Source organism: Centropristis striata, chromosome 8, assembly GCF_030273125.1.
Source record: "Centropristis striata isolate RG_2023a ecotype Rhode Island chromosome 8, C.striata_1.0, whole genome shotgun sequence".
NCBI classification, from domain to species: Eukaryota; Metazoa; Chordata; class Actinopteri; order Perciformes; family Serranidae; genus Centropristis; species Centropristis striata.
The window spans coordinates 15,050,034-15,063,420 of record NC_081524.1 but is presented as its reverse complement, the minus strand read 5'-3'; the positions used below and the strand labels follow the sequence as shown (position 1 = coordinate 15,063,420).

The 13,387-nt window shown below is 37.5% G+C and overlaps 1 protein-coding gene across 1 annotated transcript in view; it reads right to left on the bottom strand.

Annotated features, from left to right (window-relative positions):
* Nucleotides 1–3,086: 3,086 nt before the first annotated feature.
* The window catches only part of itga8 (integrin, alpha 8), a 62,265-nt gene continuing 51,964 nt past the window's right edge, over nucleotides 3,087–13,387 (bottom strand). Inside the window, exons 24-30 of the mRNA XM_059338702.1 lie at nucleotides 11,179–11,284; nucleotides 9,891–10,049; nucleotides 6,750–6,866; nucleotides 6,545–6,658; nucleotides 5,367–5,468; nucleotides 4,610–4,732; nucleotides 3,087–4,513 (exon numbers count right to left, since the gene is read on the bottom strand). Coding sequence (XP_059194685.1) covers nucleotides 4,424–4,513; nucleotides 4,610–4,732; nucleotides 5,367–5,468; nucleotides 6,545–6,658; nucleotides 6,750–6,866; nucleotides 9,891–10,049; nucleotides 11,179–11,284 — 811 coding nt within the window. The 3' untranslated portion in view covers nucleotides 3,087–4,423. The remainder of the gene's footprint in view (nucleotides 4,514–4,609; nucleotides 4,733–5,366; nucleotides 5,469–6,544; nucleotides 6,659–6,749; nucleotides 6,867–9,890; nucleotides 10,050–11,178; nucleotides 11,285–13,387) is intronic.

The following is a 13,387-nucleotide window of genomic DNA, read 5'->3' as shown; positions in this document are numbered from 1 at the left end:
GTATGTCCTACGTACAATATGTAGTAAGTATCAATAATGTTCCCTAATTTTGATGGTGTTGAGGTTTGCTAGTCAGAAACTGTTAAATCTTTACTTCAAATGTTTGATTTTACATTTGATCGAATATATTCAAAGAAATAAAAGAGTCTAAAGAAAAAAAAATGCAGTATGTCTCTTTTTATGAGAATGGCAAAGACGGAGACGGAGTGTGTTTTGGCATCTTTTTATATGTGAATATGTGGTTTGTCAACTGTGCAGCTGTGATAAATGTTTCCACTTGAGATTTCTCCTGATAATATCTTCACCTCCGCTCCCCTGCTTTGATATTTCCCACAAGAAACTTTCATTTTCTGAATACCAGCCATGATAAGACTGAACCAGGGACTATTTGGAGAGAGTGATTGCAGAATTTCTCGCTGCAAAATTACCAATGCTGTTTTGGCTTTTTTTTCATGTTGCTCGCTAAAATAGATATTTTTATATTCTGCTGTATATAAATCACGGAGAAATATTTCTTTTAGAGAACATATTTTTCTTTAAAATTGATTTTTTTCAAGAAATAATCATATTTGCTTTCATACCTGATCACTTTCCTCAGTTTTTCTCGGCACAACTTATCTCCTTTTGAAAAAACATACAGAAGAGAACAAATTGAGGGCGAACATGAGCATAATCAATATCATCCAGTGTGATGATTGATGTGATGAAACATCAGAAGGACATTTCCTATGAGCAGCATCATTTTTTTTTTTTACCCATCATCAAACTGCTTCAGGCACATTAAAAGCACCATTAAAGGTCACAGGCTGAATGTGTTTATTGTGTTTCAGGTAGTGTGGAGAACATGCAGCAGGCCTTCAGCTGGAGAAGAATAGATGACATGTAAATCACTCGCTTTGTGTTGGAAATTATCTGCGTTTCTCGCTGCACTGCTGATGAATAATCATACTATTTGCAGTTTAATAACTCATAAATGACAAATGGTGTTTAGATTCCTGCAATTATGGAAATTTCTAAAGACTAATCTGCATAATATCTGCAGCAGTCTGGTCTACATGTGCATAGATTCATTTACAGTCCACGCCTCAAGAAAGCTCAACAGTGCTGTGTGCTGCACCGTTTATACATTTTCATGAGCAAATTATTCATGTACAACTTGGCAAATATATAGATATACGTACAGGCATTCATTTTCAAAATTTACATCCAGGCTTTATTGTGAAATATAGGCATGCCTTCGAGCTGCTGTACTGGATAAAACTAGATATGAATGTTTTTTTAGGAACATTCAAGTAAGATGTACAGTGAGGATTCCTTCTCTGAAAATATATATCAAATATTTCAGAAACACGAGCATCCGTATCTCCCATAAGCCAAGAACTTGTGATGGTGTCAGTTCAGTCTGAGGCTGCTACCGACGAGGAATTTAGAGAAATGTCAGGAGCTTTAACAGTGCAAGTTTACATGTATGTCTCAGAAATAAAAACATGAAAAGATTTAAGACTAAATATTTTGTACTCCCACCATGCTTCTCTTTTAACATGCAGGAGTCAAGAGCCTCAAGTGTTTAAAGGTTTGGTAACCTTAAAGTCCAGTCAAAGGCCAAGATCAGCCCACCAACACAAAAACAGCCAACCCATATCAATCCCAGGCTGTTTTTAAACCCATTGACACCTAAAACTTCCTGTAAAACCTCTGGGCGATTTTAAAATCAGCCCCTAAAACCTGAAGTTTTTCTGGAAATTCAACAGAAGTGTCAACGCTTCTACTAAATAATAGATTTTTCAGCCTCTGTAGCAGATAGAAATGAAATTCTAAAAGTATTTGAGAGCTTATACAAATACTACAAAACGACGTATCCGCTTTCCAGGCTTCAATGGGTTAAACAAACCATAATCAGGCCATAATTGATTGATGGTTGAATGTATTGATTGTCTTTTTTACTGTTGTTTTGGTGTGATTTTGGGGGCAAATTTCCTACTAGGACAATAATCATAATATTAATTGCAGACTTACAATTTATGCAAGATGAATTCTCAGTCAACCCGACCATCTAAACCCTAAACAGACAAGTATCTCCACCAACTCATAGCTCAGCAATATTCAAAAACATATGCCCATCCTCAGCTATCACTCACACGTCATAAATAAATACTGATATTGATCAAGTCATCACCACACGAGGTCCTGTCCTGTCCCACACATCTTCAGATTTGACTGCGCTGCTCCTCCAGAAAAGTCCTGCAAGTTTATTTCTGCACTGCACCACCTGGGGGAGCAAGAGTCCTTCCACTGGAGTCATTATAAAATGGGACTGATAGGGTTGACAAGAATTTATTTTGGGAAGAGGCTTCAGATACAGCTACAATAATACAACTATGTGAGTGTGTCTATATGTACTTTGATTCCAAGCCTGTTAAAACAGTAGATTAAATGATTTTTTGGCAATATGCTGAACACATTTTAATTTCTTTTAGTTTCTATCCCGCAGCTATCACCATACTCAACTCAGACCTGAAAACAAACTCACTGGTCAAACAGCACTAATCAAGGACACCCACACCTAACACAATGCTCTGCACTTTATATATTTATATAATTACAGTATTGTTTTAATTAAGTTGATGGTACAGTGAATGAAAGACATGAATATACTAAGTGCTGAGAGAATGAGAATGTATCCTTTCTATTTACTATTTATTGAGATGAGATGATAAGAATGTATCTTGTTATTTCCTATTTATTATGCTATTTTTATGAGTCCAGTACCTGAGTGCATTGAATTTCGTTGTATTCTGTACAATGACAAATAAAAATCTAATCTAATCTAATCTAATTTCTTCCTTAGTTTCTTTTGTTCAGACAAGTAGGAGATGTTTTTACCTGACATGTTTTGACTGACAACTTCAGTCTTCTTCAGAGGTGTCAGCTGATCGCTGTGACGTGTCTTTTTGTGGAGTTCCTCAGAAAAAGACACGGCTCATCATCGTTGTGATCAGCTGACGCCTCTGAAGAAGACTGAAGTTGTCAGTCGAAACATGTCAGGTAAAAACATCTCCTACTTACCTTGTCTGAACAAAAGAAACTAAGAAATAATATTCAGATTGCTGGAAACACATTATAATTTCAATCACTTCTTGTCTCTTTGCTCTTTTGCAACAAAATCCATTGATGATTTCCCTTTCTGACTTCATACAGCAAAGGATGAACGTGAATAATCAAACAACACTTTATTCTAATAGTACTTCACACTTGATACAAAAAAAACAAATACGACGCAAACATGACACATTAAAAGTTAATTCAGGGTGCTGTTGATGCCCTCGCCTCTGCCTGCCTGTGCACGATACGACACAATAATATAAGTCAATGACAACATTAAACACACTGTTAAATGCCATACAGTACGTGCAGTAATGTACACAGTCTCAGACTGTCTACAATGTGTTTTTGATATGGACTTTTTTATCTTTACAGCTAGTTTTTGAAGTCTTATCATCTGCCGAGTAAGACAGAAAGGATCCAAAATAAACCTTGAAGTAGCAGGGCGGGGCTTCATCTGTGGAGATATGGTCTGTTTCTTCACAGATAAAAAGAGTAAAAAGTCACTCTGTCAAGACAATAATAAGTTAGTTATCTCGTGATAAAATCTTACGTGGTGGGGCTTTACTGTAAACCAGTCAACAATTGCTTTTGTTATTCAGCAACACAAACATTTAATATAATCCAAACAATGGAAACATTAAGCTCTAATAAAATAATGCCAGTGTAAACAAGCTTCAGTATCACGCAACGCCCAAATATTGCACATACATTCATAAATATAGACTTGTGCCTTTGTGTTTATGCATGTGGCTGCATCTGTATGTATGTGTGTGTGGTAAATCTGCCCAGTTAGAAGAAAACCAGGTTAAATTAAATCAGGTGTGGAAATAATTTCATAACTGAATGAAAAGATGACACAAGAGGCACCTAATAGACACACACATATGTACAGTACCTACACACATACACACACACTCACTCACTCACTCACTCACAAAAGCACTTGTGCATAGATCTCAAGTCTCTCTGTGTCTCACTTACACAGACACACGGAACTGTTCAGAAACATTTAAAGCATTGTCCTCACAACAAAGTCCATTCTGTCTTCAGTTTTGATGGATAAACAATGGACATGTGTGTGTGATTGAGTCTGTTCAGTGAGTTTTGGTCCCACTCGGTCTGGTTTGAACCTCGTTCTTTGGTCCCAGTCTGTGTGGCGCTGAAGTCTTCAGTCTGTCAGTTTCATTGAGGCAGAAGACCTCCAGCCAAGGAATGTAGGGTCCAACTAATGCAGATCTCAGATCTGATTTAAGTAACTCAGAAGGTGCACATCCCTCCCAAAACCACAGTCTTCCAGTCCGGAGCTGTCCGTGTCATCTTAGGCGTCCCCTGTTTGATCAGACGTCAGCTGCTCCTGGTCGGAGACGTTATCGTCAGCTGGTGGCCGCGCCCGGTCAAAGAACCCACACTGAGGGAATCACATGAACCCATTAGTGTAATACTGGATAATCAAACTAGCACAAGGAATGCTGGAGAATGTGTGTGTGTGTGTGTGTGTGTGTACCTTCCACATGGCTAATGTTAGCATGGCTAGCACCAGCAGCCCCAGCAGTATGGCCAGGATGATGACCCAGAGTGGAACAGCAAATGACACGTCAGGAGTCCCCCATAACACCAGGGTCCCCATCTGCAGAAAGGTTATAATAGTTTTGGATTTTTCATTAGTTTTAGTTTTAATTTTGTTGTGAATTTTTGTTTTCAAATTCAGTTAGTTTTAGTTAGTTTTTAGAGTGAGTTTTCTAGTTTTAGTTTAGTTTTTATTAGTTTTAGTGTTAGTTTTAGTTTTTTTGTAATGGGCTATGTGTTGGGTGCCAGATTCAAAGAGGTCATAATAAATGTTTCCTTTATTTCCTTTGGTTTATCATCTCAGCCCCAATAAGGTTATTAACTCTTACAGTTCTGGGTGTTTTGAATTTTGGTTCTAGTGTGAACATCCCAGTCTCAGTAAACATATTCACCATGTGTTGCATGTTCAAATAGAAACACTGAATTATGAATGAAAAAAGTTGGCAAAAACGAAAACTAAGGACATTTTCACTATAATTTTAGTTAGTTTTAGTTTGTTTTGTAACCACAAAATACAGTTTCAGTTAGTTATCGTTTTTTTAAAAACTCTCTTTTTTCAATTCTAGTTTTCGTTATTCCGTTAGTTTTCGTTAACTATAATAACCTTGGTCTGCAGGACACATAGAGACAGTTAGTTTGTAAGTTCATGTCCGTTTTCTCAAACACACAGACTCCTGTTACTGCCTGCTCCTTACCGAGGTGGTGTGTTGAGGCAGGGTGGAGGGCTGGATGCGGTACGGCATGGACGTGACTATGAAGGAGACAGTAGAGTTGAGGATGTAGGGGTCGTTACGACGCTGTAAGACAAAAATAACATTATTTTGTGGCAATAGACAATATTATTGCTTTAACTTATCATTATGAAGGTAATGTTAATTGCACAATATATTAGAACTAGAAAATTTCCTCTGGGGAAATTCTGAAAGGGCAGTTTTCTGTATTTTCGTATTCTGTAGAGAAAAGTAATAGCACACCGATCCCGATCAAACCGCACGTTTTGATATATGATTTGTCCTGCAACCGTTCAAGTTGCAGGACTAGTAGCGGGACGAAATTGCGTCCGGAAGAGGAATAAGAAGAAAAAATCCACAGTATAACAGTAGTGCTCGGTGCAATTGCCCTGAGGCCCTAATAATGAGGCCATCACTGTAGGGATTGCTTCTCTGTCTGCCAGGCTCCATCACGGCACAAAGCAGGAAGAGGATGGAACTTCTGTTGTGTCTATACATATTCATGAAAGTTCATAACATAATAACAAAGAGGCTCTGTAGTCTTAATCAATTGTCAGCATCAGTGCATAACAGCTTCACTCCTGCTGTTCTTACCTTTCACAATAAAAGCTCATAATACATAACTGCTCATCAGAGAGCCTTTCTACTACGAAAAAAAAACTACTATTAAGTAACAAAAGCTGCCTGTTTATTAATACTAGTAGGTGTTGTACTAGTAGGTGTTGTTGCTAGAGTTAGCAATGTTGCTAATGATATAACATTTTGAACAAGTATATTGATTCGGTCAGGCTAGATCTACAGAAAATATGTCATAATTTTTTCCACTTTAAAAGGTGCAATTAGATAAATTGATAAATATTATGTTGGGGTTGTAAAACATTTAGTGAACTTTAATTTTAACTTTGGACCTTAGCTTTTAGGCTTACATGGACAAGAAGTCCCTAAAGTATTCAATAAAATAATAATTTGAACTACAATCTACTATTCCACGAGCAAGCTCCATCAGCCAATAAAGGTCATGATTTGACTAAAAAGCTCAAGAAGTCCTACCTAATGGACCTTATTGTGAAACTGTCTTCACAACTGTTGTTTCAAATTTAGAAAAAAAAAATGATTTTGAGGTGACAGATGAAGATGCTGACCTGCAGGAAGGTGTGAGCCCAGAGCCTGGAGCGGATCTTCACCACTGCACTCTGCCCACGATCCAACCGGCCAACGATACACATGATCTTCAAACAGGATATGTTGGTGCAGTTCTGTGGAGAATAAACAGAGAGCAGATAAACATTACAGACCTGTGAACCACTAGAGAATACACTAGAGAATGTACATGTGTGAGAGGCTCACCAAGGTCTTCCCGCTGTAACTCTGAGCGGCAGTGACAGCTCGTTTGTGTCGGTGAGGAGGAGCGCTGGTGTTCCTCAAGAAACCCAATAACTCAGGTGTGTCCTGGAGAGCGGAAATCTGAGACAGAGAAAAAACAGAGACATTTGTTCCAGCAACTTAACTGGAAAGGATGTAATGTAATATAAATTGTTTATAGTATATGTATATATATAATTATTTATAATATTTGTATGTGACTATATCAGACACAAAATGACCAAAAAAAGACACAGAATGACAAAAAAAGACACAAAATGACAAAAAAGACACAAAATGACTAACAAAGACATGAAAAGAATTCAAAAATGGACAAAATAGCCCAAGACTCCATAGAGTTAAGTTGTTAACCCATTTCTTGTTCCCTGAAAAAGGCCTACTTGTATAATTCTGAAATGTACATTATTTTTCAGTTTTGGTTAAGCTTACCTTTTTTTATTTACCTCTGGCAGTTCACCACTTACCTTTGTACCCTTTCAAGCTGTTCATTTGACTTGAACTGCTTGAATTTCAATAAAAAACTGGAAAAATTGGGGTGTTCTAAAACTTTTGACCGGTAGTGTATGTATATACTGACCCGTTAAGGGGTAGGACTAGATACGTTTTTTTACTTCCTACCCCCTTTCGAGCTTGCAGAAAGTGTCTGTTTTTTTTCAATTTTTTTGCTTTTTTGTTTTGTTTTTTATTTATTCATCTATTAATATTTAAACTTGTTTTTTTTTATTGCCTGCATGTTCGAAATAAAGACAATCAATCAATCAATCAATGAATCTGTAAGAAGATGATCACATGATCACAAGTTGCTCCCCTGCTAACAGCTCTCTTTTTATCTTTAAACATCATGTGTTTGGGCTTTTTTGATGGCAGTTATTAGTCAGAACATACTGATTACCACATTTTTAGAGTGGTTTAGTGTGATCTGTGTAGCACATGGGCTCTGAAGCAGCAGGCAGCCAATAAGAAAGAGATGGTGGACCCAAGGACAGAGAATGCTTGTAAAGTAAGACTTTACAGATGTAATAAAATCAAGTCAAGTAATAAAACAACACAAAATCGCCAGCTGTTGGACATTTCAAATGGTGTTTTATAGAAAGAAGGATATGAGGAGATTTTATTTCCTGATTGCAGCTCATACAGTCGAGCTGACAGCAACAAGAGACGGCAGACTGAAAGCCTCGAGTCACTGCTTGCAGATAACAGCTAGATATTTTAATTGTTTCTCCAGTGGGAGGCTGGCTTCAGACAGAGGCCTGTGAGGGCAAAAAATATTTTAAAAATCCAACAAGATGTGGAGGATATCACTGACAGCAAACAGTGTCTTGTGTTTCTCCTGCAGCTCAGTGGGTAGCAGCTGCAGAAACAAGCCACAGATGACAATAACAATATTCTGTTTGAGGTGTATACACGTGTTACTGTTAAATATAAGTTTTACTAAATGTCACCTCATGCAGATTTCTCAGCCTATAGTGCATTGGGATAGACAGATGCAAAATCAATGGCTTGCCAAAATTGGAGAAATGGGTTCAATTCTTCATTATTTTTCATTTAATAATGTTTTCTTTGCTTCAGGTACATTGATTAATGATTTTGCCATAAAATGTTGGGATATACACTACCGGTCAAAAGTTTTAGAACACCCCAATTTTTCCAGTTTTTTATTGAAATTCAAGCAGTTCAAGTCAAATGAACAGCTTGAAAGGGTACAAAGGTAAGTGGTGAACTGCCAGAGGTAAATAAAAAAAGGTAAGCTTAACCAAAACTGAAAAATAATGTACATTTCAGAATTATACAAGTAGGCCTTTTTCAGGGAACAAGAAATGGGTTAACAACTTAACTCTATGGAGTCTTGGGCTATTTTGTCCATTTTTGAATTCTTTTCATGTCTTTGTTAGTCATTTTGTGTCTTTTTTGTCATTTTGTGTCTTTTTTTGTCATTCTGTGTCTTTTTTTGGTCATTTTGTGTCTTTTTTTAGTCCTTTAGTCCAACATAAAATGTGATTTTGAATCTTTTTTTTACTTTCAAAACACTATCATGCTCAATAAAGAATTTTAAATGTTGCAAATGTGCATTAATTTCAGAGTACACTGAGACATTAAACTGCATCATTTTCATTTTCACCATCAAGTTGGTGTGTTCTAAAACTTTTGACCAGTAGTGTACCTAATGTCTGTCAGGAGTTACTGATCACCATAAAGCAGGCATGTACATAAAGAGGAGACTTGTGGATACCCAGAGAGTCCACATTCATTCAGATAGGGTCGATCGAAGTTAGAAGTCAGAGGGCCGTTTTGAAAATTGCCATGTCTTTGCTAAAATAGCCTGACCCTCACTCCCTTCCTGAAAAGACATCATGGCAAGGTTGGTACCAATGTACTCCCTAAAATTAGACTGCTCCAGACTCTGAAAGGGAAAAAAACAGCAAAAAAAAATAAATGTTCTTTCCAAAAGCTGACTGATTGAAAAATTGATTGATCGATTAGGTGAAAGAAGTGTCTGCTGAAGCTGTGTATCAATCAGTCCAGTCTACACACAGGGACTGACAGTGATGGGGACACGGGAAATGTTGGGAAATTGGAAAGCATCAAATCATGAAAATAAATGTAAAAAATCTGCCATTTAACCACATGCTGCGTATCCGACTCATTTTGTTTTCGTATATGATTACAGCTTGTAGCATTTCACTCTGACATGATTATGCACTTTTTGAAATCACTGCATGTTTTCTTTTTGAATTACTCCACAGATGATATCATAGACATTGGAAACTATTCCAGCTCTAATTTCTGCTAATAAGCATAATACTCCATCCCCCAGCGTTTTGAGCCAACTGGCAAACAACATGGGAAGCAGCCAGAACAACGGGTACAATTATGTTTTAAATAAGCGGGTATGAATGATGGAGGACTGGACGGATGAATAGGCCCCTAGCAATATAATAAATAAAAGTATGAAATTGCAGTGGGTACGCTGGTTAGAATGCAAATAGCAGTTAGAAATACTATGAAGCACATTTATTCCCACGACAGGCAATGTGCCCATAATTATACATTCGGTTGAGGTTTTGAACATCTGTCTGTCTCTATAAGCGTGTATGTGTTAGTTACCTGAAGGCCCAGCGGGTTGAGGCTGGTGTTCGTCCGGCAGCTAATTGGTCCGTCAGTTTGAATCTCCATGGCATACAGCAGGTTCTCGTCACGGAAGCGGGAAGGCCAGCCGACCTGGAGCTCTGCCTCCCGAATACTGCTGGGACCAGTGTTATGGAGCTGGAGACAGACAGACAGAGGAAACAGGAAAAAAAAAAACAGAAAGTTGTCAGAACTGAGCTCTCTTCTGTCTTATTAGAAGGTCTCAAGTGACTGAGTCTATAATTAGGTTATCATAACTGTGGGATGATGACACAGGCCACCTGTGTTTGAGTGAAGATAATACCAAAGCAGCCTTCAGTCACTGGGGGATTGAAATACAAGACAAGGAAAACCTACAGCATCACCTGGCTCATCATTCCAAATCAGAATTAGGATAAATGAATTATGAGCTTAAATGAACCATCAATTCAATAAATCCTCATGTTTTACCCTGACCTGTATTCTCTCTCTCTCTCTACACACACACACACACACACACACACACACGGTCATTAACACTAAAGCAAGTCATCCAAACAGGACATGATCCTGGTGCTGCAGGGCAAGAATTCTGCAAGAAAAAAAAAAAAGAAAAAAAATCCGTCCTCTCTAACTGGAAGCAGCTGCCAACTGGGAAAAGTACCGCAAATGAAAATCATTATCAGCTGCAGGACGGGCCAGACGTGGCTGCAGTCCGGTCCAATGAAGCAGCCGTCCCTTTAAAACAAAAAGAAATCACATGTACGGCACAGAGACGCACACATACACAACACATACACTTATTGTAAAGTGTCGCCCAGTCTGTCTGCCATCCTCCCTCCATCTATCTATCTGTCCGTACCCCGTTGACCTTGTTTTTCCTCTCAGTGATTATCACTCATTACACTTTGTCCAGTCTTAAGAACAATCCTCTTTCCCTTCCTGCCTCCTGGCCTTGCTCCCCCCTTCTCTCCTTTCCCGCCTTCACAGCAGTAATTACTCCTGAGCTGGAGACCTTTGATCAGCCGGAGCCCAATTCTTTATAGAGCTACTGGTTTTTACTGCGTGTGTGTTGCTAACAGAGCTCCCCTCTCGCTGTAGCCTAATTTACAACTTCCAACACCTATTTTTCTGCTCTTTTCATCTTAACACTCCGCGACTTTGTGACCAGCAACAACAAAAACAAAACAACCCAGCCTTCCGCTTCTCCATGCCATCGTCTCGGAGCACACCTCTACTTTTTTCCTCTTCACGTGAGATTTAGCTTTGATGGAAGGCGTGCATTTACCTCGTAGATGTGTGTAACTTGCGGTCCCACTTCGTCCTCTTTGACAGGTTTCTCTTTGGGTTCCCAGCGTGGGAATGGCAGCACCACCTGAGAGGGATGAGACACCCTGAAGAGAAGAGAAACAGCTCGGTGACACTGATGCATATACACACTGGCAGGCTAAATATAATCCTCTGTGACTTTATGAATGTTGACAGAGTTATTGGCCACTGTGATCATTCACTTAAATGTTTTTGGTTCCCATTATGACAGTTGCATTTAAAGTACTGCACCTACAGGCATTGGGTGTGTAACAATAAGATTGACTTTTGAATATGTCCTTTAACAACCAAGGTGTCATATTGGAGGGTTTTGGAAGATATACACTACCGGTCAAAAGTTTCAGAACACCCCAATTTTTCCAGTTTTTTGTTGAAATTCAAGCAGTTCAAGTCAAATGAACAGCTTGAAAGGGTACAAAGGTAAGTGGTGAACTGCCAGAGGTAAATAAAAAAAGGTAAGCTTAACCAAAACTGAAAAATAATGTACATTTCAGAATTATACAAGTAGGCCTTTTTCAGGGAACAAGAAATGGGTTAACAACTTAAACTCTATGGAGTCTTGGGCTATTTTGTCCATTTTTGAATTCTTTTCATGTCTTTGTAAGTCATTTTGTGTCTTTTTTTTGGTCATTTTGTTTCTTTTTTTTAGTCATTTTGTGTCTTTTGGTGTCTTTTTTTGTCATTTTGTGTCTTTTTTTAGTCCTTTAGTCTAACATAAAATGTGATTTTTAATCTTTTTTTTTACTTTCAAAACACTATCATGCTCAATAAAGAATTTTAAATGTTGCAAATGTGCATTCATTTTAGAGTACACTGAGACATTAAACTGCATCATTTTCATTTTCACCATCAAGTTGGTGTGTTCTAAAACTTTTGACCACTAGTGTACATTCAGTGGCCACTTTATTAAGTAGATATTTACAATCTATTGAGTTTTAAAAACACCAGCTACACCATAAGTTTAGAATGTTAGGATTTTGTTGAAATTGTTGGAAATGTGTGAATGATAAGTTTATTATTGAGGTTATAGTGAAGTGAAATTATGGAGAGGAAAAAAAGTAATAATAAAATATTTCCAGCTGTTAACATGCACACAGTTACACTGGGATATTCCAATAAGCAGAATTTTGGGGCTTTGGCATGCAGGAGTTGAATAATAAAGCTGAATGAGGGAAATCCTGCACACAAACTGCCTTTGAACACTGCTCATAATTATTATAGTGATCAACATTTGGGTTCAAAGTGGGTGTTTATTCTGTGTAATGGAATTAAGGCTTGTGACTGGAAGTCTGGTAACATAAAAACCGCAATCTTCAAATTACATTACCTCAAAATATTTTTAGATTTTGTGAGAAATTTCAGTCAGAATGTGCTCGCTATTGTCATAATTGTACATCACGATATATGATTATATCATGATGCGATTCAATTGAATCAAAAAGATGATAAATGATCATATTGAGTTATCTCTGAGCCCTAGGAGGATGTTTTTAATACTATTGTTTTTCACATTTATTTACATGAGAGGGCAGAATATAAGAAGCACCTCTGAATAAACTGCAAGGCAGTGCAACACCCTCACTAACTATCACTGTCATGCTGAAACACATACCTGAATTAACACATTTATGATGCTATCAAACTAAACTAACCTAAAACTGCTATAAAGCTGATGCTGCTCCATTTAATTACACAAATCTGAAGATTTCAAAGCCAGTAGTTCTCAACCTTTTTGAGTCGCGACCCCCAATTTAACATGCATGTTGCTGTGACCCCTGCTCACTGAACACAATCTCACACGCACAGTTCAGATCACCCAAAAAAGAAACAAAATTGACCAAAAAAGACTCAAAATGACCACAAAATGACCAAAAAAGACACAAAATGACCAGAAAAGACACAAAATGACCAAAAAAAGACACAAAATGACACAAAAAAAGAAAAAAAAATACCAAAAAAGACACAAAATGACCAGAAAAGACACAAAATGACCAAAAAAAAAAGACACAAAATGACACAAAAAAAGAAAAAAATTACCAAAAAAGACACAAAATGACTAAAAAAAAGAAACAAAATGACCAAAAAAAGGAAACAAAATTACCAAAAAAGGCTCAAAATGACCAAAAAAGACACGAAATGACCAAAAAAAGACTCAAAATGACCAGAAA